The sequence below is a fragment of the Notolepis coatsorum genome (assembly GCF_963971535.1).
Source record: "Notolepis coatsorum genome assembly, chromosome: 10".
Classification (NCBI taxonomy): domain Eukaryota; kingdom Metazoa; phylum Chordata; class Actinopteri; order Aulopiformes; family Paralepididae; genus Notolepis; species Notolepis coatsorum.
The window spans coordinates 11,067,725-11,092,457 of NC_140174.1; the positions used below are offsets into that span (position 1 = coordinate 11,067,725).

The 24,733-nt window shown below is 44.8% G+C and overlaps 1 protein-coding gene across 1 annotated transcript in view; it reads right to left on the minus strand.

Annotated features, from left to right (window-relative positions):
• Positions 1 to 5,769: 5,769 nt before the first annotated feature.
• med24 (mediator complex subunit 24) overlaps positions 5,770 to 24,733 on the minus strand; it is a 53,935-nt gene continuing 34,971 nt past the window's right edge. The window contains exons 19-26 of the mRNA XM_084322458.1: positions 22,494 to 22,669; positions 19,643 to 19,907; positions 18,328 to 18,509; positions 17,495 to 17,588; positions 16,580 to 16,679; positions 8,268 to 8,348; positions 7,207 to 7,355; positions 5,770 to 6,020 (exon numbers count right to left, since the gene is read on the minus strand). Coding sequence (XP_084178584.1) covers positions 5,904 to 6,020; positions 7,207 to 7,355; positions 8,268 to 8,348; positions 16,580 to 16,679; positions 17,495 to 17,588; positions 18,328 to 18,509; positions 19,643 to 19,907; positions 22,494 to 22,669 — 1,164 coding nt within the window. The 3' untranslated portion in view covers positions 5,770 to 5,903. The remainder of the gene's footprint in view (positions 6,021 to 7,206; positions 7,356 to 8,267; positions 8,349 to 16,579; positions 16,680 to 17,494; positions 17,589 to 18,327; positions 18,510 to 19,642; positions 19,908 to 22,493; positions 22,670 to 24,733) is intronic.

The window sequence follows — 24,733 nt, forward strand, 5'->3', positions numbered from 1 at the left end:
CTCTCAAAGAGCACCTACGGGAGGCTGCAATTCGAAACTGGCCCCCGTAAATGTCCAAACCCCCCCTCCCTATGCTTGCACCGTGCATTAGATTCTTATATCTGTATGTTGTGTATGTCATAAATGTCATTATGAATTGAAAATGGGGGACCCTGATGTAAACAAGACGAAAGTCTTTCTCTGGTCTGCATCCCCTTAACAATTGTGTATTGAGCCGTACTGTCTCTTCTATCTGAGGAAGCTTAAATGGGCTAAACTCCCACAGGGACTGATGGCCAACTTCTACCACTGCGCAGTAGAGAGTGTACTCACGTACGGACTACTGGTGTGGTTTTCCAGCTGCACCAGGGCAGAGAAGGAAGACCTCCTCGAGCCCCCTAGACATCCTTCCTACATCCATGTTCAAGGAAGTTTTGTTGGCCCCAGTCTAGTCACTATTATAAACACATCCCTAGCCTCTGGTTCTGTCCCAATCTATTTTAAGGAGGCAGTCGTACAGCCACTCCTCAAAAAGCCCAACCTAGACCCCACCATCCATAACAACTACAGACCCATCTCCCAAATTCCAATCCGACTTCCGCAAACTCCACTGAATCTGCTCTTCTCAGAGTATCAATTGATCTCTTGATGTCCGCTGACTCTGGCGAATGCTCTGTCCTGGTCCTGTTAGACCTGAGTGCAGCGTTTGACACAATCAACCACAGCATCCTTTAGACAGGCTCAGGGAGTGGGTGGGCATCTCTGGGAGCGCTCTAGAATGGTTTGCCTCTTATCTAAGGGAGAGAACGTTCTCGGTGGCTGTTGGTCCCTTTAAATCTGACCTCGCCCCCCTCTCATGTGGGGTACCACAGGGATCTGTGCTAGGGCCACTCCTTTTTGCCATTTATATGCTTCCTTTAGGCCTCCTCATCAACAAATTCCCCAGCATTAAATATCACTGCTACGCAGACGACATACAGCTACTTTGCTCTTTCAAACCAGATAAGTTGGAGAAACTCAGCCTTCTCCAGGAGTGCCTGCTCAGCATTGAGAGTTGGACGGGGAGTAACTTCCTCCAGTTAAATGCTGCAAAAACGGAGGTGCTGATCGTAGTAGCTGAGAAGACTGCAGCTAGAGTGGCCACCAACTTGGGGTCCCTCAAAGAAAACATATGCCCCCATCTAAGAAACCTGGGTGTTGTTTTCGACCAGGCCATGGACCTACAGTAGACAAACATGTCAAAACACTTACACGCACTTGCTTTTTTCACCTTAGAAATATTGCAAAAACTCCGCTCCATCATATCTCACTTTGAACTACAACTGTCCGTGCATGCTTTTATTTCCTCTAGGCTTGACTACTGCAACTCACTTTTCACCTGTCTCACTAAATCATCCATAGACAAACTGCAAATGGTCCAAAATGCTGCAGCCAGGCTACTCACAAGGTCAAAAAAATCATGTCACATCACTCCCATTCTGGCATCCCTGCACTGGCTCCCGGTACACTACACTACATAATTGACTTCAAAGGCCTCACTTTTACTTTCAGAGCACTCCACGGTCAGGCCCCTATCTACATCACTGAACTCATCCATCCCTACACAAACACCCGCTCACTCAGATCTGCTGATCAGCACCTCCTGGTGGTCCCCAGGTCCAGGCTTATAACCAGGGGTGATCGAGCCTTCGAGGTGAAGGCACCAAGGCTCTGGAATGGCCTCCCTCTGGGCCTACGAACTGCCCCCTCAGAAAACTCCTTTAAAAAACAGCTAAAAATACACATGTTCAGACAGGCTTTTGGTCATATATAGGCATCCTTTGTCTTCACTGTTCCTATAGTTTTTAGTTATTGACTGATGATTTTATTATTTCTTTAATAAAACAATTATTTAAATAAAATTTTATTCTATTTGGTTCACCGTTTTTAACTGCTGTCTGTTATTGTTGTAATTTATTTCAGATTTCTTTTATATGTCATGCTGTAGTGTAAAGCACCCTGTGCATTCGTGCTGTGAAGGGTGCTATATAAATAAAGGTCTGCATACGTGATTCTACCCCCAAAGCAGTGAACACGCTGCTTGTTCCTAGAAATTCCCTTTACTTTGAAATGAAGAAATGTAACGTAAAGTGAAATAAAGGCCATTTCATCACAGCGTGCTACTGTTATTTTTTTTTGCCAGACAGATTTCCTCGAGGAAGTGATGCAAGCGATGGGTGACTAGTAGTAACCATGACGAAGCATCACGGGGAGGACCCCCCTCCAGGTCCCAGTGAGGACCACATGGTTGCCATGTGACCCGAGGGGCATCACGGCCCTTTTCCATGAAGTCATTTAGTCAGCAGGAAGGGTACAACTCTGTCAGCTGAGTAACAATGTTCATCAAACAGTGTTGAAACTTGGGTGCTGCAGTGATGAGTGCATAGTAGTAAAGACATATTAGTATAGTAGGAAGAGTGCATGATAGTATAAGACAGTAAGAAGGTAATTATTATTATAATTTTTTTTATCCACTTTTTCTCCTTATTTTTCTCCCATCCCAATTTTGCCTCGCCAATTCTCCCCTCCCCTGTCTCGAACGTTGCTAGGCTATGCCTCCCACTGGTCGGCTGCAGTGAGGACCAAGCCTTGCATCACGTGTCCCCTCCGGTACACGAAGAGGCAGCTGTCGCATCTTTTCACCTGAACAGCGCAATCTCTCAGTGGCGAGGAGTGACGCGTGGGAGGCTCACGCTGCCCCCGATACTTCCTGATGGTCGTGTCCACAACGTCCAATCCCCACCCACCGGCTTTCCCACCCCTAACACTGCCAATGTGTGTTAGTACGACGACTGGCCAAGCCGGTAGCAACGCAGAGAGCTGGACTCGATACCAGCATCTCCTGCGTTAGTGGCGAGCGCCTTGCGCACTGCGCCACTCAGGTAATTATTTTCTTCTTTCCTTTTTCATTTCAGATATTGATTGAAGAAGTGTTTTTAGTCGACGGCGAAAGATGGGTCGGAATTCTGCTGTCCTAACTGTGGTGGGAAGTTCGTTTAGCGAGGACCGAGAATAGGCAGCTTCTCTTTGATGACCCTCCCGGAGCTCGGATAGGAGTGGGTCTGAGGCGGCCAGAGGATGTAGAGCGTAGGGGTCTTGAGGGTGTGTAGTTAGAAGATGTAGAGCGTAGGGGTCTTGAGGGTGTGTAGTTAGAAGATGTAGAGCGGAGGGGTCTTGAGGGTGTGTAGTTAGAAGATGTAGAGCGGAGGGGTCTTGAGGGTGTGTAGTTAGAAGATGTAGAGCGGAGGGGTCTTGAGGGTGTGTAGTTAGAAGATGTAGAGCGGAGGGGTCTTGAGGGTGTGTAGTTAGAAGATGTAGAGCGGAGGGGTCTTGAGGGTGTGTAGTTAGAAGATGTAGAGCGGAGGGGTCTTGAGGGTGTGTAGTTAGAAGATGTAGAGAGGAGGGGTCTTGAGGGTGTGTAGTTAGAAGATGTAGAGCGGAGGGGTCTTGAGAGGGTGTAGTTAGAAGATGTAGAGCGGAGGGGTCTTGAGAGTGTGTAGTTAGAAGATGTAGCGCGTAGGGGTCTTGAGGGTGTGTAGTTAGAAGATGTAGAGCGGAGGGGTCTTGAGAGGGTGTAGTTGGAAGATGTAGAGCGGAGGGGTCTTGAGAGCGTGTAGTTAGAAGATGTAGAGCGGAGGGGTCTTGAGGGTGTGGTTAGAAGATGTAGATCGGAGGGGTCTTGAGGGTGTGTAGTTAGAAGATGTAGAGCGGAGGGGTCTTGAGGGTGTGTAGTTAGAAGATGTAGAGCGGAGGGGTCTTGAGGGCGTGTAGTTAGAAGATGTAGAGCGGAGGGGTCTTGAGGGTGTGTAGTTAGAAGATGTAGAGAGTAGGGGTCTTGAGGGTGTAGTTGGAAGATGTAGAGCGGAGGGGTCTTGAGGGTGTGTAGTTAGAAGATGTAGAGCGGAGGGGTCTTGAGGGTGTGTAGTTAGAAGATGTAGAGCGGAGGGGTCTTGAGAGTGTGTAGTTAGAAGATGTAGAGCGTAGGGGTCTTGAGAGTGTGTAGTTAGAAGATGTAGAGCGGAGGGGTCTTGAGAGTGTGTAGTTAGAAGATGTAGAGCGGAGGGGTCTTGAGAGTGTGTAGTTAGAAGATGTAGAGCGGAGGGGTCTTGAGAGTGTGTAGTTAGAAGATGTAGAGCGTAGGGGTCTTGAGGGTGTGTAGTTAGAAGATGTAGAGCGGAGGGGTCTTGAGGGTGTGTAGTTAGAAGATGTAGAGCGGAGGGGTCTTGAGAGTGTGTAGTTAGAAGATGTAGAGCGGAGGGGTCTTGAGAGTGTGTAGTTAGAAGATGTAGAGCGTAGGGGTCTTGAGGGTGTGTAGTTAGAAGATGTAGAGCGGAGGGGTCTTGAGAGTGTAGTTGGAAGATGTAGAGCGGAGGGGTCTTGAGGGTGTAGTTGGAAGATGTAGAGCGGAGGGGTCTTGAGGGTGTGTATTTAGAAGATGTAGAGCGGAGGGGTCTTGAGAGTGTGTAGTTAGATGTAGAGCGTAGGGGTCTTGAGGGTGTGTAGTTAGAAGATGTAGAGCGGAGGGGTCTTGAGAGTGTGTAGTTAGATGTAGAGCGGAGGGGTCTTGAGGGTGTGTAGTTAGAAGATGTAGAGCGGAGGGGTCTTGAGGGTGTGTAGTTAGAAGATGTAGAGTGGAGGGATCTTGAGGGTGTGTAGTTAGAAGATGTAGAGCGGAGGGGTCTTGAGGGTGTGTAGTTAGAAGATGTAGAGCGGAGGGGTCTTGAGGGTGTGTAGTTAGAAGATGTAGAGCGGAGGGGTCTTGAGAGTGTGTAGTTAGAAGATGTAGAGCGGAGGGGTCTTGAGGGTGTGTAGTTAGAAGATGTAGAGCGTAGGGGTCTTGAGAGTGTGTAGTTAGAAGATGTAGAGCGGAGGGGTCTTGAGTGGTGTAGTTAGAACGTGAGGAACAAATTGTAAAGCGTTTGGGATAAAAGGCTGCTATATAAATGCACCATTTACTAAAGACTTCTGCGGAGAGGAACACCTATATGAGCGCCTATATTACTACCTACTATGCTAATATGTTTTACTACTATGCACTCAAGACTGTAGCACCCAAGTTTCAACACTGTTTGATGGACATTGTTACTCAGCTGAAAGAGTTGTACCCTTCCTGCTGACCTGTCGTAAATAACTTGTAAGTCGCTTTGGGTAAAAGCGTTCAGCTAAATGTAATGAGTTAAAAGTATTTTTGGAGAGGCTCTGCTCTCCCCCCCCCCCCCCCCCCCCAAGGGGATCAATAGAGGAATATCTCATCTCATCTTAAACATAAGTGTGCTTTCATGCAAATTCACGAGTACAGTACGAAGAAGTGACGGCACAAAGACATTAGCGTGACTCATGGCGGCTTTAATATAAAAAGAAAAATCAATATGTACACTTTGTGTTTTAATATGCAAAAAGAACATAAAACACATCAGAAATTAACTGTTTTTCACAGGTATAATTATCATAGACTAGGCTTTTTTTCTCCCCGCCCCCAAAAGTGAAAGAGAGCGCGTCTTTAAATGGATGTCTGTACCTGGGCAGTGAAGCGCTCCTCCCCCCCCCCCCCCCCCCACACACTTCAGTCACTGTTGGGCCAACAGTGGGAGTAGAAGCTGGTCTGTGTGTCAGAGCCGGCAGGTCAGGTGGGTCTGTGTGTCAGAGCCGGACACAGGCAGGTCAGGTGGGTCTGTGTGTCAGAGCCGGCAGGTCAGGTGGGTCTGTGTGTCAGAGCCGGCAGGTCAGGTGGTGGGTCTGTGTGTCAGAGCCGGCAGGTCAGGTGGGTCTGTGTGTCAGAGCCGGACACAGGCAGGTCAGGTGGGTCTGTGTGTCAGAGCCGGACACAGGCAGGTCAGGTGGGTCTGTGTGTCAGAGCTGGACACAGGCAGGGCAGGTGGGTCCGTCTATAAGGCCGCGATGGCCTTGGCGGCCACTCTCCTCCCCAGAGGCAGGGTCAGGTCGGTGATGGCCAGGACCACCTTGGGCTTGGCCAACGCAGGGAGCTTCACCAGCTCAGACACCTGGGTGCACACGCACACGCACACACGCACACACACACAGACAGATGTATACGTTAGTGGCATTTTCAAAACTGTCCCCTAGTGGGCGTCCCAGCGCTGCACAAGCTACGCTCCATTTGATTTGATTGAACCCTTTCACTACAACAACTACCAAATGGTTAACCCTTTCACAACCACACTAGAGAAGCTTAACCCTTTCACTACCACACTACAGACGGTTAACAGGGTAAATCTGCATTTCGTTATGATGCCCCTCTAGCTCTATGGAATGAACTCCAACAGTCCTTAAAGCTTGAGATTCTCCCCTCTGTTGCAGAGTTTAAAACCTTGACCTCCATCCTTCGTCAATCAAGTTGTACGTGTTTTAATTGATTGTTATCCTTACTTGTCTTATGGTTATGAGTTTATATGCCTTTTCTTTGCTCAACTCTGTACGTACACTCGACGTGACTGTAAACGAGGGAAACCTCAGTTGCCTTTCGAGTTAATATAAAAAGTAGGGATGTCCGATATTATCGGCCTACCGATATTATCGGCCGATGTTGGCATTAAAATGTAATATCGGAAATTATCGTTATTCAACTTTTTTTTTTTTTTTTACATTTATTTACCCAGGCAAGCAAGTAAGAACAAATTCTAATTTTATTTATTGTCAAAAGTATGCATAATGTTGTGTTAAGAGATATGTAATGTTAATTACCTGAAATTATTCATTTGGGGGGGGGGGGGGGGGGGGGACACCCTACCTATATCGGTATCGGTTGATATCGGTATCGTAAATTAAGAGTTGGACAATATCGGTATATCGGATAGCGGTAAAAAAGCCAATATCGAACATCCCTAATAAAAAGGTTTGAAATGAAATGAAATGAAATTCCACGTCTCCTCATCTCCCTCTGGTTGGGTTCCCCTCCCCAGAACTCACCATGGTGAAGGGCATGAACTGGAGGATGCTGCCCCCGGCCCCCCTGCTCCCCTCCCCAGAACTCACCATGGTGAAGGGCATGAACTGGAGGATGCTGCCCCGGCTCCCCTGCTCCCCTCCCCAGAACTCACCATGGTGAAGGGCATGAACTGGAGGATGCTGCCCCGGCTCCCCTGCTCCCCTCCCCAGAACTCACCATGGTGAAGGGCATGAACGGGAGGATGCTGCCCCGGCTCCCCTGCTCCCCTCCCCAGAACTCACCATGGTGAAGGGCATGAACTGGAGGATGCTGCCCCGGCTCCCCTGCTCCAGACACTCCACGCACTCCTCCACGAAGCTCTGCACAAACTGGGTGTGGGGCCCCGCCGTCTTGGAGCCCAGGATGGAGGAGATGAGCAGGAACAAGTTAGCTGCAGAGCGGGAGGAGGAGGGGGAGGAGGAGCAGGAGGAGGGGGAGGAGGAGCAGGAGGACATGGGAGAGATGAAAGGTCAAGGTCAAATGTATTTATAAAGCACATTTAAAAAGGTTTTGACCCAAGTGCTGCACAACGGGGGCGACAGTGGCTCAAGAGGTAGAGCAATAGGCAGAAGGTTCCCTGTTCGATTCACGCTCCTCCCGGGCAGCGTGTCGATGTGTCCTTGAGCAAGACACTTAACCCCTAACTGCCCCCGATGAGCAGGTCGGCACCTTGCATGGTTGCCTGCGCTGTCGGTGTGTGAATGTGTGAAATGTGAGGAACAAATTGTAAAGCGCTTTATATAAAAGATACATATATAAATGCACCTTTTACCATTGATCATTTACCATATTCCATACATATACATTTATCATTTACCATATACAATTTACCACATACCAATTACCATTTACCAATACAAAGTACTGTAAGTACAATGCTAATGAAGATACAACACAAGGTGCACAGTTTACGCAAACAGTACAGTACAGTAATACACATACAGTACAACAATACAAATACACTATAAAATGCACAGTCAAACAGAAGCACGGATGTACGGCTCAACCCGAATGAGATAGAGAGACACAGAGAGATAGAGAGACACAGAGAGATAGAGAGACACAGAGAGAGAGACAGAGACAGAAGAGACAGTAATTCCTTGTATGTGTAAACTACTTGGCAATAAAGACCTTTCTGATTCTGATTTCTGAGAGAGACAGGGAGAGAGGGAGACAGAAGAGACAGTAATTCCTTGTATGTGTAAACTACTTGGCAATAAAGACCTTTCTGATTTGGCACGGTGTGGTGCCAGGTAATAACCCCCCCCCCCCCCCCCCATAGGTCGTAGATGGCAGGCCTCACCCAGGACACGGTTCAGAGGGTCCCTCATGTTGACGGTGTGGAGCTGTGAGGCCGACAGGGAGCTGCTCATGGACCGGTCTCCTGGGGGCGGAGAGGGGGGGGGGGCAGAGAGGAGGGGGTGAAGGTGGGCAGAGACACCGGGGGTAGGGTCATTAAAGAGGAAGAGTAAAAAAACAAACAGACATCATGTGTGCCTAAAGTCCAGTATGGAGACAACCGTGGAAGTGGAGTGACGACAGGGTTTGTTTTCAATCGAACACAAAGTTTCAAGCAACAATGGCTGTGTGAAAGTAGCATCATCTGTACGCTCACAAGTCAAATTATGATTCATGAAAGACTGGTCTTTATGTCCAGGGCATCTGCCGGTTTCACCAAGTTAAATGAAAGTCTTAAGACCTTTTTAATACCACTTAGAGCAAAATTAGACCATACTAGAAAAAAAACAACAACGGAACTGGCAGCTGCACTTCCGCACCAATTTCAATTCTCGTGCGTTCCATACGAGCTCTCGCCAGACGCACCAAGCTCCCGGTAGCCCGGCAAAAAAATAACTTCAATACAAAGTCTCCTAAAGTCCAGTATGGAGACAACCTTGGAAGTGGAGTGACGACAGGGTTTGTTTTCAATCATTTTAAAATTAAAAAGTGGAAGTTGAGGAGCAAGACTTGACCACACGTTATTATTGTACGACCGAACACACGCGGTTATTACCTGATGCAACCGCTGGCTGTTCCTCAAATATCTTTATTATTCGAAGAAGATGATTATTTTATTGTCAATGTACACAAGGCAATTGAAATTTGGCACAGTCCTCATATCCCTCCTAGTTACACATACACACAGTCCTCATATCCCTCCTAATTACACATACACAGTCCTCATATCCCTCCTAGTTACACATACACACACAGTTCTCATATCCCTCCTAGTTACACAAACACAGTTCTCATATCCCTCCTAGTTACACATACACACACAGTTCTCGTATCCCTCCTAGTTACACATACCGTAATTCCTCTAATAGTAACCGGGTCTCAAATACAAGCCGGGTCTCTATTAATGGCCGGGTGCGCTCTTGAGCTAAGCAATTATAAGCCGGCCTCCTAATACAAGCCGGGTTACTAATATACTGAGCTGCATACTGAGCTAGTTACTTGATTTCACTTTGAAAACGTTGAAATGACCAGTGACCACCTGTAATTGCACTGTTTACTATTTACAGTACTTGGTTTCAATAAATGAACCCAGTACATTTTACTGGGTTCAAACTGACACAAAATGTTGATTTATTCATTATGATCCGTTTGAAAATTTGAAATATAGGCCTCCCTCTTATACAGGCCTCCTCCTAATACAAGCCTGGTACCCGCTACAGTTGAAACAAATACAAGCCGGGGTTACTATTAGAGGAATTACGGTACATTACACACAGTCCTCATATCCCTCCTAGTTACACACAGTTCTCATATCCCTCCTAGTTACACATACACACACAGTTCTCATATCCCTCCTAGTTACACATACTGTACACACACAGTTCTCATATCCCTCCTAGTTACACATACTGTACACACAGTTCTCATATCCCTCCTAGTTACACATACACACACAGTTCTCATATCCCTCCTAGTTACACATACACACACAGTTCTCATATCCCTCCTAGTCACACATACATTACACACAGTCCTCATATCCCTCCTAGTTACACTGAAAGCAATATGCTTTTTACTAATAAAAAACGAATAACAATCCACGATAGAATATCAGTATCAGTTTCAGTATTGGAACAGTTACAGGCCACATGACCTGACCACTGAAATATGTTGGCAATGACTACAAATGAAACCCAAGTAGATGATAATTACGCAAAAGCGGTTTTATGATCCGAAGACATGTTCCTGCAGAAGAAGAAGAAGAAAAATTTGTTGCGCAAAGCTGTGGAATTCTCCACAGAGCGAACTGTTCTGTTTTTGCATCTGATTTGAGGTAATTACTCTATTTGACCAGTCTTGGGTTTTTTTTCTCCGCCATCGCAGTGTGTGTGTGTGTGTGCGTAACGTTAGCCGTATCCATGGCATGGATAATGTATTTTTCAGCCCGCTTCTCTAGCGTGCATAAGTACACATATACTATCGATAATCTAGCGTATTTGAAAATTATTCATAAATCAGCCGAAAAATTACAACGTGTTTTGTTTTATGTATTCCAGTAAAGGGCTATTATCGCGGAATTTCTCTGGAATTCTCCAAAATCTCCAAAACTATACTCATATTCAAAACGGTTTAAAACGGAAATGTACCAATGAAAAAACGATCCGTTTCGTACATGTTGACTGCAAGCAAGTCATTGATAAGCAAGGGGTGTTTTAGACCCATAGCCATAATTTAAGATATAGTTTAGGCGTTCGCAAATTTTCCCGACCTCCCATTGACTTCCTTACTGGCACGCTAGCCCTAATATGGTCAAAGCGGCGTAGCTCTGAATGAGTTAATAGCCAAGCTTAAATTAGACCTGGAGACATGGAATAGCTTACATATAACTATTGTGGGGAGGGTAAATTGCATAAAAATGAATGTGCTTCCACGTTTTTTATATCTTTTTCAATCTCATCTAGTCTTCTTACCCAAATCCCTTTTTTTTTTTTTACTAGAGTAAATACATTTCCCATTTTATATGGGGAGGCAAGCCCCCCATAATCAAGAGAGTTTTTACAGAGGCCTAGAGATGTTGGGGATTATTGGGCAGCCAATATTCACAAGATGATTTCATGGATTAACGAACCGACACGGAGTTGGTGTGAATTTGTAGCTGGATCGTGTCCTTCTACCTCACTATGGTCTCATCTGAATCGCCAACCCGGCCGACCAAATGTTCAAGTAATCCAATTGTTGTGTCCACTTTGTAAATATGGCTTCAATTCAGGCGCGCCGCCTCTGGACTCCTGGGGTTCTCCAGCCACAGCCCCATTTTCAACAACCACCTCTTTATCCCTGCCCACACTGACGCAGCCTCCCCGGTCTGGCACAGGTCAGGCCTAGTTAGATTGAGGGACCTCTACATCAATGAGCTTTTCTGTAGTTTTAGCGATCTGTGTGGAGAATTTGGCCTCCCGAGATCTCATTTATTCAGATACTTTCAAGTTCGGAACTGGGTTAAACAACATAATGCCTCCTTCCCTAATATCCCCCCCTAACTCAGTAATTGACACAATTTTGGACATTCCCACAAATCAAAAAGGTCTTGTATCAAGGATTTACACCCTAATCTCCCGTAACACAGAAACCTCTCTTGATAAAAATCAAAGTGGATTGGGAAAAGGAATTGGGCGATGTGATAGATGAGGATGTTTGGGATGGAGTATTGGCCAGAGTAAATGACAGTACATCTTGTTCCAGGCTCAATTAAGGTGGTCCATCGCATCTATTTTACAAATTATAAACTCTCCAAAATATATCCCATTATTACAAACTCTTGTAATAGATGTCACATGTCCCCAGCAAATATGACACATGTGTTTTGGTCTTGTCCCCGCCTACACAGCTTCTGGACAGCTATTTTCAAACACCTCGCAGAGGCCTTCGACATGGAGTTAACTCCCAGTGCAGAAATAGCCATCTTTGGAGTTTTACCAGGCCTGGGTCTTCAAAGGGTTAGGAGAACAATAGATAGCACTGCCTTTGCATCATTATTATCACGCAGAAGGATCTTGCTAGAGTGGAAATCACCATCAGCCCCCAAAGCATCCCCTGTGGCTCAAAGATCTCATGTTCTTTTTAAATCTGGAGACAATTAAATACAACCTAAGGGGGTCTAGTGAAAAGTTTGAAATAGTTTGGGGCCCTTTTATTGGTTCCATAGCCATAGCTAAAGACACTATAGGACAAATGAGAAGTAAGGATGAGTGAGAGACATATGTGTTTGTATGTTGTTCTCCGTTTTCTGTTGTGTATTTGTAGGATTGGGTAGGACAGGGGAGGGAGAAAATACAAAATGTGCCAATCAACGTGTATTGTATTCCACTGTACCTTGATGACTAATAAATAAATGTATATACCGGTATATATTAAAAAATAAAGTACTTGTTGCATATGGGAAATAAAATCTGAATCTGAATCCACTTTACTCTCAAGATCAAAGTGCCCTCATATTATTGAGCACAGAGTTATATTACAAGGCAATAAACCAAATCTCTGGCTGGAGCTCAGAGCTATATTCACAAGTACAAACCTGCTGACAAGCAGCAGGGTAAAATATGAGTTTCACGATCATCCCAGGAGACGTGCTCATGATCCTCGTTTTGTTAGAAGTGTGTGCAAGAACCAACTCGCTCGCGCCGAGAGCTTCAGAGAACTCAAAACCTTCTGGAATTTGGAGAGAGTGCGATCCCTCCTAGTTGCAGTTGTCACAACTCTTCTCTCTGGGTCCAACTCTCCCGATATATTTTTTTTGATCTACTTTTTCTCCCATTTTCTATTTTTCTCCCATCCCAATTTCGTATCGTCCAATTCTACCCTCCCTTGTCTCGAACGCTGTTAGGCCATGCCTCCCACAGGCCGGCTGCAATGTGGACGAAGCCTTGCATCACGTGTCCCCTACGCGCAGGGGTTCTCAACCTTTCTGCTGCCAAGGCACCCCTGTGTTCAATAAAATATTCCAGGGCACCCCTACATACGATAAAGACTTTTCCGGTCCTGTCTTTTTTGCTACAATGATGACAAAAGTGCTTGCTTTCAAAATAATGTTTATTTAAGAAACCGGGAAACACATTTGTGTGTATATGCAGGCTATATAATGCATTATTAACAGGTGTTTCAGGTCTAAATGGCTTAGTACTGTTGACATTATACTGCTTGTAGTAGTAAATCAAATAGCATATTTCTTTAAATAAAATTACAGAACATTTTCACTAAAGTGCTATCTGTTGCAGCTGCACACTTTTCCATAAAAATAGCATATTTGGATAAGTGTGACCATTTCTCAAAAACTGAAAATCATGTATTTTTTTTTAAATACAGAAAAGGATCACTAAAGTGCTATCTGTTGCAGCTGCACACTTTTCCATAAAAATAGCATATTTGGATAAGTTTGACCATTTCTCAAAATTTCTCAGTATTCCGAGGCACGGATTTGGTCGAGTGAGGTGGCGTTCGAACGGCAACAAATAGACCTTTCGAACGGTAACGGAACGTAGACCAATCTCAGTCACTCTTATTGTCTGGGACCAAATGCGGTCACGCCCCATACCCAGTAAAAAGTGGGAATCTCTAGAATGTGTTTTGGGCGACGGTGTTTACGGAAGTGCGAGGGTAGCCTCTCAAGTTGACGATACACAACACTTTCTGTTGTCAGTAGATGGCAGCATTGGTTTAAAATTAAAAGGTGAAAATGTTGAAAACTACAACATGGAATACATTTCCCAAGACCTTTAGCACATGTCACTGGGACGCTTCTATTCTTTGACGAGATCTGAACAGTGGTAAACTATTAATGCCACCTCAGTACAGTGACCGCGAATGGTAAACTAATTATCTTAACAAAAGTACATCATTAGCATTATGTTTGTTGTCTAAAGGGAAACAAAATGGTACAATTTAAGATTTTAAATGTTATCCGCATATAAAGGACAAATAAAACATTGTTAATTTGTAAGAAACCCCAATGAAAACGGCTCAGGGTAAGTAATATTAGCTATTGTTATGAAAATGTGATAGAATCCTATAAAAATGTGGACGCATTTGGTCACCGTGACGTTAACTAATATGTTCAGCGAAAAATGCAGGCCTGAGCCGCTAGACGCTCGCAAAGTGCTGCACGTTAAGAGGTAAAAAATATATATACATCATCTGTTTTAACTAGTAAGATATAATTTTCAGTTTGTTCACCTCATTCCAATCATTTCTATTGCAGTAAAGTGAGAGTGTAAAGCAAAAAATTCGTTCTTTTTTTATTATTATAATTTTCCTTTAACACTTTCAGTGCCAGCAGGGGGCGCACGATTTAGTGCTTGAATGCCCACCATCCACTTCAATGTTAGCGTTAATAACACCTAATCTATGTTTTAAATTATGGCTATGTGTCTAATCTGCCCGTCTCTTATCAATGACTCGTTTTCCAGTCAACATAGTCGAAGCGGATTGTTTTTTTATCGGTTCATTTCCGTTTGATAGCATTTTGAAAAGCCCTCGTTTTCAAGGAAAATATGAATATTCCATGATAATCGCCCTTTTACATTTACATTTACATTTAGTCATTTAGCTGACGCTTTTATCCAAAGCGACTTACAAGTTCTGTACGACAAGCCATCAGGAAGGGCACAACTCTATCAGCTGAGCAACAATGTTCATCAAAGTGTTGAGTGCTACAGTGTAGGTTAGTTTATTAGGACAAGTGCATGACAGTACGGTTAGTTAGGGTTAGATTTTTTTTTTTTTTTTTTTAATTCAGATAATGGTTGAAGAAGTGCGTCTTTAGTCGAAAGATTGGACGTGATTCGGCTGTCCTAACTGGGGTGGGTAGTTCTGGAATATTCTAGAATACACAAAAACGTTGTAATTGTTTGGCCTATTTATGAATCGTTTTCAAATAAACGCTAGATTATCGATAGTATATGTGTACGTATGCACGCTATATAGGCGATCTGAAAAATCGATTCTCTGATTTCCTCAAAGCGATCGCGCACACACAGACAGATCACACATTGGGCAAACACTGAGATCTCAGCGAATACAACTCTGATTATCCAAAGACTTGTAAAATAGATTCCTTACCTCAGATCAGATGTTCTCCAAGAAGATCATTCCAATTCCTGATCGCCATTCCAAAAATCGATCGCTTTTATTGATCCAACGCTACATACTGTACACATGTATTCCACGCTGTTCTGAGGCTCCGCAATGAATCCGATCGGCTCGGGTTACATGCCTGAGAAGTAAAATGTGGATTCCGGATTTTTCTTTTCTCATCCATTTTCATTGAGTCCATTCCAAAAGGGTGCATTACCATCTGGGAGACAATAGGGGGCGGTTTTTTCACATCTGAGCTCCTACAGGGGCTGCATACCAACGGGAGACTCGGTTGATGTCTAATAAAAAAATAAAACGCTAATTGTCGTGGTGGGCATTCAGGCATTGGGCTGATAACACGCGTTATCACGTGGTGGGCACTGAAAGTGTTAATATCGATACTTGCCGTCACTGTATCAATATAATATCGGCATTTTTGTATTTATCCTGCCCTAATATTGCACACATAGGCAGTGGATATCAAGATGTGTTTCAATTGATTTGTTATCTTTGCTTTTTGCCTCGCCTTGTCGTTTTATTGTTATGATTTTATATGTTTTATTTTTTGCTTATTTCTGTATGAACACACGACGTAACCGTAAATGAGGGGATACCTCAGTTGCCCTTCGAGTTTAAAGGGGACATGGATTGCTATTCCTAGCACTATTTGGGCAACTTTACACAATTCCTGTGAGTCTATGGAACACCTCTGTAAGGTTTTATTCAAAAAAATTCATTGTTTTATATTTCTAATCAAGTACTCAAAAGCCTCATTTCCCAGCATCTGGATTTCAGGCTGTGTTGGCCTGGCTCCGCCCATAAGCACTTTGAGTGACAGTCATCCACACAGTCTGCGACTGGCAGACAGAGAGAGATAGAGAGAGACTGAGGCACGGAGCACTGTGTAAACAAGCGCTGCGTCCGTGCCTGTGTAAACAAACGCTGCATCCGTGCCTGTGTAAACAAACGCTGCTCTCTCTATCTCTCTCTCCCTCGCAGAGTGCAGTCGAGGTGTCGGGTTACACTATCTGCCTCGCTGTTTGAGGAAGTGAAGATTTCCACTCGCTCTGCTATCGCTGTGTGGGCTGCCTAGGTTGTGGGCGGGCATTGGCTCCAACCACAGAGCCAATCGGATCACTATCCGCTCCATCCTCGCCTCGTTACGTCACGAGTCAAATCAGAATGACCTAATTAACTGGAGCAGGAAATGGTCGGACATGAATGAGAGCAATCCGCCAATATGGTATTTAGAGACACAGACACATTGATACTAACTACTATTACTATAATACAATGCTAGACACTGAAAAAAGCCATTTATAATGCATGTCACCTTTAAATAAAGGTTTGAAGTGGAACACTGACCTGGGCTGGACAAGGCCTCAGGAGTTAAATAAAGGTTTGAAGTGGAACACTGACCTGGGCTGGACAAGGCCTCAGGAGTTAGATAAAGGTTTGAAGTGGAACACTGACCTGGGCTGGACAAGGCCTCAGGAGTTAGATAAAGGTTTGAAGTGGAACACTGACCTGGGCTGGACAAGGACACAGGCTCGTCCTCGTTGGAGCTGAGCAGACGCATGAGCTTGGATGGCTGCGTGTCGTCCAGGGGGAAGAGGCTGCTGTAGTCCTGTGGGCGTCCAGAAAGATGTTAAAAGACTACAACACCCATGTCCAGAAACTTGTTAAAAGACTACAACACCCATGTCCAGAAACATGTTAAAAGACTACAACACTCATGTCCAGAAACACGTTAAAAGACTACGACTACAACACCCATGTCCAGAAACACGTTAGAAGACTACAACACCCACGTCACGCACAATGGGGAAACGCTTGTGTGTAGGGTTGCAGGATATACCGATACTAGAAAAGCATTGCGATACCCAGCTCAGCTGTTAAAAACGGTTCAATACTCCATTTGATTAGTATAGATACTTTTAGAATAATAGCATGATGCGTCTAAGTCTGCTATAAGACATTCTTCTTCTCTCTCTCGTGTGTGTGTGTGTGTGTATGTACATTTACTATAGACTACTCTTTTTGACATGAATTAGTCTAACAATCCTGATTCCTGAGCCTATTTAATGCCTTATCTCATGTGCTGGCACAAGCACTAACATAGTGTGGAGTGGAGAGATAACACATAATAACAAATGGAGATTAGCTAAAGTATATACCGTACGTAGCTCAGCAGCTGTATCAATCATTCTATCATTTGTATTATTATTTATTATTATTAGACAGCGTCAAAATAGTATTAATTAAAATAATTTCATGAAGAATTTCCCACGTTCTGTCATCTAATATTACACTTAATTACTTTTCCTGATATTTAAAGTTTTTGTCGTGGTATCGTTTTAGAACCGGTATCGCGATACGGTATCGGTATCGGAGTCATAAAATGTCGGTATTGCGGTGCGTGAGGTGTGTCTGCGTGGTCACCTCGATGTCCTCTCGATGCCTCTTGCGCTGGCGGGCCGAGGCCTGGGCCTGGTTGTGAGTGGAGTAGGAGCTGAGAGCGCACCACACCGACAGCCTGGAGACACACGGGTTCCACGCTTTGTTTTACTTCTCACATATAAGGTACATTACAGTGAAATGCTTGGTTCTGTATGAGCCCCCTGAGAATGTGCTTCATATAGTAAAACAAAAGTAAAATAATAAAGACCAAACACTACAAAATATACAATATACAAATCTTGTATAAAAACCCAGATCTGAGTCACAGATCCAGGCCGCATCTAGTTTTTACCCAAACGGTGCATGCTTCCGCGTTTAGCGCTCTGATTGGCCACTGCTGTTTCTGGTCGCACCAATCGTGTGACGGCAAGTTCTTCGCCGGTTAAGATTAGGCACTCTTTCGAAGTTGGTTAAGGTTGGAGTTTGTCTTAGAGCAGGGCGATAGAACACCAGCCCTGATTCCAAACTCTAACCTTAACCAACTTCGAAAGAGTCGCCTAAGCTTAACCAGTGATAAACTAGGCGTTAGGTAGTTTGCAGGCTGTTAGAGCCGGAAATGGGCGCGTCACGCGATTGGGCGCACATGTCACATGACCAGAAACGTCAGTGGCCAATCAGATTCGCAAAACGCATGCACCGTTTGGGTAAAAACTAGACGCATCCAGGACTGCGCTTTTGCCTGCAGTGTCTCCCCCTCTGCCCCCTCTCTCTCTCTCTCTCCTCTGCCCCCCCCCCCCCCCCCCCCCCCCCATCTCTCTTTCCTCTGCTGCCCCCCCCCCCCCCCCCCCTCCCTCCCTCCAGCCCTGCCCTCTCACTTGGCCAGTGCCTTGCCGGGCGGATCTGCCAGGCTGTGCCAGTGGGCCGAGTCGGTCAGCAGGTTGGGCAGGATGGTGCCCAGCAGCGTCAGCGTGATCTGCTGGGTGTCCAGGCAGAAGATGCTGTAGAGGAGCTCCACCACGCGACTGGCCCACTCCTGCCGGGTCTCCTTCAGCAGCTCCTGGTGGCGATGACATCACAAACAACGCATTAACCCTTTCACTGCCACACGACAGAAGGTTAACCCTTTACTATCACACAACCGACGGTCGCCACATGGCAAAGAAGAAGAAGAAACAAGCCACATGGCAAAGAAGAAGAAGAAGAAACAAGCCACATGGCAAAGAAGAAGAAACAAGCCACATGGCAAAGAAGAAGAAGAAACAAGCCACATGGCAAAGAAGAAGAAGAAGAAACAAGCCACATGGCAAAGAAGAAGAAGAAACAAGCCACATGGCAAAGAAGAAGAAGAAACAAGCAACATGGCAAAGAAGAAGAAGAAGAAACAAGTCACATGGCAAAGAAGAAGGAGAAACAAGCCACATGGCAAAGAAGAAGAAGAAACAAGCCACATGGCAAAGAAGAAGAAGAAGAAACAAGCCACATGGCAAAGAAGAAGAAGAAACAAGCCAAATGGCAAAGAAGAAGAAGAAGAAACAAGCCACATGGCAAAGAAGAAGAAGAACAAAGCCACATGGCAAAGAAGAAGAAACAAGCCACATGGCAAAGAAGAAGGAACATTGCTGCGTTCCACCTCTAAATCTGAACGAATCTTCCCCAAACTTTGCTAAAGCACTTTTTACATGCGTCCGAACAAAATGCAACCCTAGACAGTTCGGTATTGCCCACCCACTATACACAGACTTGGCTGACAGGAGGAGCATGTTCAGTGCTAGGCTCACACTACCCAAATGCAGCACTGAACGGCACAGGAAGTCCTTCATTCCGACAGCCATCAGACTTTACAATGCATCACTGTGCCTCACTGCTTCACTGAGCACAGAGTGACAGTTACCATCTTCCTGGACTCCTTCCTTACTTTTGAAACAGTAGACTTCAGTATATTTTTACTGTATATTTTATTCCATTTTTATTCTATTCTTATCTTAGGCAATTTGATTTGTTTTGTTATTCTTAATCGTGACCCGTTCTGTCTAAATGTTTAATGTTGAGCGATTTGCAGTGTCAAATTTCCCTCGGGATAATACAAGTATTTCTATTCTATATGTTGAGATACAATTTTCGCATTGCAATTTGATGCACCCTAACCCCCCCCCACCACCACACACGTCCCTCCCCCAGTCCTGCACCTACCTTGACCAGGTTGTTGGTGAACCAGAACACGCCTCCCATGTGCAGCAGGCTCTCCAGCAGGTGCAGCGCCCGGCTGTCCACCCAGCCCTTACGGAGAACCGTCTGGAACTGCTTGCTGAGGGACTCGTGGATGGGCTCCTTGGCCGGCAGCAGGTTGCGGTAGGGGACGGGCTCCTGGCCCTCCATGGGGGGCCTCAGGGCCAGGCCCGTCTGCTGGAAGACGTCGGCGCACATGTGCTCCAGGATGGAACTCATGATCACCACCCTGGAGGGGGCGGGGGGGTCAAAGGTCAACAGCATCTACATTTAGCTGACGCTTTCATCCAAAGTTCCGTACGACCGGTCAGCAGAAAGGTACGACTCTTTCAGCCGAGTGACAATGTTCATCAAACAGTGTTGAAAACTTGGGCGCTGCAGTGTTGAGTGCATAGTAGTAGAGACATATTACTATAGTAGGCTTATTAAGTGTTTCATTTTCTTTGTTTGTGTAGTTGGGTTGATTGGACGCTTATAGAGTAGTTTGCTTTTGATTCATGTTTGTCTAGGAGGACAATGACATGTTGGGTTAAACTGGATTCGTTTTTATATTTTTACTGTATCAATAATTTTATGTTCTTTTGTTCATTTATTTATTTACTGTATTATTTGTTGTAATGTTGATTGTGTGTGGACCCCAGGAAGATTAGCAAACTGCTAACTAATGGGGATCCTTAAATAAACAATAAACAAGGAAGATTAATGACATGATAATATGGGTTTGAAACAAATTATTCATGTCCCGCGACCTTCCTTGCTGTGGAAACGTGAGGCACTATGTTGAAGGGTGCTGGGTGCCTATGTTGAAGGGTGCTGGTGCCTATGTTGAAGGGTGCTGGGTGCCTATGTTGAAGGGTGCTGGGTCCCTATGTTGAAGGGTGCTGGGTCCCTATGTTGAAGGGTGCTGGGTCCCTATGTTGAAGGGTGCTGGGTGCCTATGTTGAAGGGTGCTGGGTGCCTATGTTGAAGGGTGCTGGGTGCCTATGTTGAAGGGTGCTGGGTCCCTATGTTGAAGGGTGCTGGGTGCCTATGTTGAAGGGTGCTGGTGCCTATGTTGAAGGGTGCTGGGTGCCTATGTTGAAGGGTGCTGGTGCCTATGTTGAAGGGTGCTGGGTGCCTATGTTGAAGGGTGCTGGGTGCCTATGTTGAAGGGTGCTGGGTGCCTATGTTGAAGGGTGCTGGGTGCCTATGTTGAAGGGTGCTGGGTGCCTATGTTGAAGGGTGCTGGGTGCCTATGTTGAAGGGTGCTGGGTGCCTATGTTGAAGGGTGCTGGGTGCCTATGTTGAAGGGTGCTGGGTGCCTATGTTGAAGGGTGCTGGGTGCCTATGTTGAAGGGTGCTGGGTGCCTATGTTGAAGGGTGCTGGGTGCCTATGTTGAAGGGTGCTGGGTGCCTATGTTGAAGGCTGCTGGGTGCCTCGTTTCAAGGGTGGTGAAAGTGGTAAAGAAAGTTACTATTAAGTTCCTAGCGCTCTCACAAAAGTACAACAAACAAACAAAAAAGTTAATAATTAAAGTACAGTGTAAAATCTTCAATGGTTGGGGGTGCCAGGGTGGCGCACCACGTACAGCACTGCGGTGCAACGCGGCCGTCCCGGGTTCGACTCCCGGACCCGGTGACCTTTGCCGAATGTATTCCCCCGTCTATCTCCCATTCTTCCTCTCTCTCTCTCTCTACCGGACTGCCCGGTAACAAAAAAAACCCCAATAAAATATCTAAAAAAATTATAATAAAATAAATGTTTCAATGGTTTGGGATGAGGACCGACGTTTCAGAATGAAAACAAGGACACGGTGGTCTAATCGTGTGTTCGGCCGGTCTGTGATTTCCGAGTTTACCACCGTGAAGTCGCACTTGAGTGGCCGGCTGAGTGGTAAATACCAGTGGTGAACGCGGGGTGAGTTCCATGATACCAGAGTTTGCGAGTTGTGACCAGTTGTGTATCGGTGCCCATTCATCTCTTGTGGGTTTTTAGGTGCAGGCTGGGTGCCTTGTTTCAAGGGTGGTGAAAGTGCTTGAGCCTGACGTTACTATGTGAATAGAACCAATTTATTTTCAGACGGCTAGCGTAAACTATTAGTTTAAAAATAATTATTTAAAGACTATTCGATGCCCATCCCTAGTACTAGAAAGACATAAATATAGGCAATAAAATGTTATCTGAATATAAAGATCTGAGACAAATAAACAGTGCAAACGATAGAATGAACTCTGAATATAAGAATGCGAGAAAAAATAAACAGTGCAAACAATATAATTAACTCAGAATATAAGAATGTGAGAAAAATAAACAGCGCAAACAATATAATTAACTCTGAATATAAAAAGTCAGATAAAGATAAATAGTGCAAACAATATAATGAACTCTGAATATGGGGGCGCCAGGGTGGCACACCACGTAAATGCACTTCAGTGCAACGCGGCCGTCCCGGGTTCAACTCCCGGACCCGGCGACATTTGCCGAATGTCTCCTCCCCATATCTTCTCCCATCCTTCCTCTCTGGGTCTATCCAATAAAGCAATACAAATGCCCAAAAAAGTATCTTAAATAAATTTTTTTATATAAAAACTGAATATTAAAATCTGAGATAAATAAACAGTATAAACAATATAATTAACTCTGAATATAAAAAAAAACAGAGACAAATAAACAGTGCAAACAATATAATTAACTCTGAATATAAAAAAACAGAGAAAAATAAACAGTGCAATCAATATAATGAACTCAATATGAGAAAAATAAACAGTATACACTGTGTGTGTGTGTGTGTGTGTGTGTGTGTGTGTGTGTGTGTGTGTGTGTGTGTGTGTGTACCGTTCGTTGTAGAACTGCAGGGTGTTGTCTGCCTGCAGCGGGGCCATGAGCTGGCGGATCATGGCCTGTGGCTTCTCCCTCTCGTCCAGGCCCAGCATGCGGACGTGGGCCACCAGCCAGGCTACGGCGCAGATCGCCATGCTGCACACCTTGCCCTTGATGTTGTCCGTGATCTTCTACACTCAACGGGTGGCGGAGGAGGGAACCAATCAGAAAATGGGGGGGGGGAAATAAATATATTTTTTTTTTTATTGCCAGGCAACAGTTGGTTGCTAGGTGGAATAATTTGTCAGTTATCAAGGTAACTGAACTGTTGCCTATATATACTCAATTTATACCTGCCTACTGCTTTCACGGTCTACAACGGCCCCACCTCATCATTACCATTGTAATCACAACGACCTACCTCGTCATTCTTTAGTCTACCCATATAACTCTGTATGATAGCATGTACAATAGTGCAGTATATACCGTATATATATACATTTATACATGTATATTTACTGCAAATATATTATAAATATATAATCCTATCCTAAGTGAGGTCCTGCAATTCGAAACTGGTCCCCGTAAATGTCCGAACCATATCCACTTAGATACCCTGGTCTCTCTCTCTGCGAATTTAAATCTGTATTACATAACTTCCTACAAGAAGAATGTCGCTGCTTTCTGTAGTCGGGTCCCAACTGCAAAACTGCAAAATTACTGAATTACCCTGTATTTTACTGTCATACACTTTTACTATTATGTAGACTATTCTGTTTTGTGTTTACATGTGATGTATTGTATATTGTATAGATGCACTTTTATTATGTTCTTGTGTGATGTACCGCACATTTTATTGCTGTCTGATATATTGCAAATGTTATTGCTGTCATCTTGGCCAGGTCTCCCTTGCAAAATAGATCTTGTATCTCAATGGGACTTCCTGGTTAAATAAAGGTTAAAAAAATTATAATAATAATATCTCGTACTAGCTATATTTATATTTATTACCATACGTATATATTTGTGTATATATATATATATATATATATATATATATATATATATATATATATATATATATACATAAACAGTATATCCATATCTGTCTGAATATACCTGACAGATATGGGTCCCACTAATTTGTTGACAGATTTGAAAGGTTTTGTTCTTATGACACTGCCTTGACCCCCCCCCTGCTTCCTACTCCTAGGCCGCTACAGTCCGATGACAACAAAAACAACAATACACACAGTAATAACATGCATAGTATAGTAAAAAGAGGAAAAGGGAGAGAAAGAGAAGAAAGAGAGACACTAATTTGGGGGAGAGAGAGAAAGAGGAAGGAAGTGGCTGGCGGTAGGAAACATAAATTGGATAATAATATCTTCGCCGTCCGTTGCGTTGCTTCCAGAACACTGCATGAATGGGTTTTCGGTCTAATGGGGAACTCTCTCGGGGACGTCACCGCTGTCGCAACACACCGGAGAAGTTGGCACATCCTTTATTCCACCGGCTACGCCACACCAGGTGAGTCAAAACGGTAAAGAAAGTTCCTACTAAGTTCCTAGCGCTCTTCGCTTTTGGAACAAAAGATCACCGTGTAAAATCTTCAATGGTTTGGGACGAGGACCATCGTTTCAGAACGAAAACAAGGACACGCCGTCTGATCGTGCGTTCGGCCGGTCCGTAACAACTCGCAAAGAGAGAGAGAAAGAGAGAGATAGAGATAGAGAGAGAGAGGAGACACAGAGGAGAAAGAGAGAGGAGAGGGAGAGAGAAAGAGAGAAACAGGGAGGGGAGAGAGAAACAAAGGAGAGAAACAAACAGAGAGAGAGAGAGAGAGAGAGAGAGAGACAGAGAGGAGAAAGAGAGAGGAGAGCGAGGAGAGGAGAAAGAGAGAGGAGAGAGAGTGAGGAGAGAGAGGAGAAAGAGAGAGGAGAGAGAGGAGAGGAGAGAGAGAAGAGAGTGAGGAGAGAGGAGAGGAGAAAGAGAGAGGAGAGTGAGGAGAGGAGAAAGAGAGAAAGAGAGAGGAGAGAGAGTGAGGAGAGAGAGGAGAGGAGAGGAGAAAGAGAGAGGAGAGTGAGGAGAGGAGAAAGAGAGAGAGTGAGGAGAGAGGAGAGGAGAAAGAGAGAGGAGAGAGGAGAGGAGAAAGAGTGAGGAGAGAGAGGAGAGGAGAAAGAGAGAGGAGAGAGTGAGGAGAGGAGAGGGAGAGAGGGGGGATGTTGCAGGACAGTGTGTGTGACAGAAAGAGA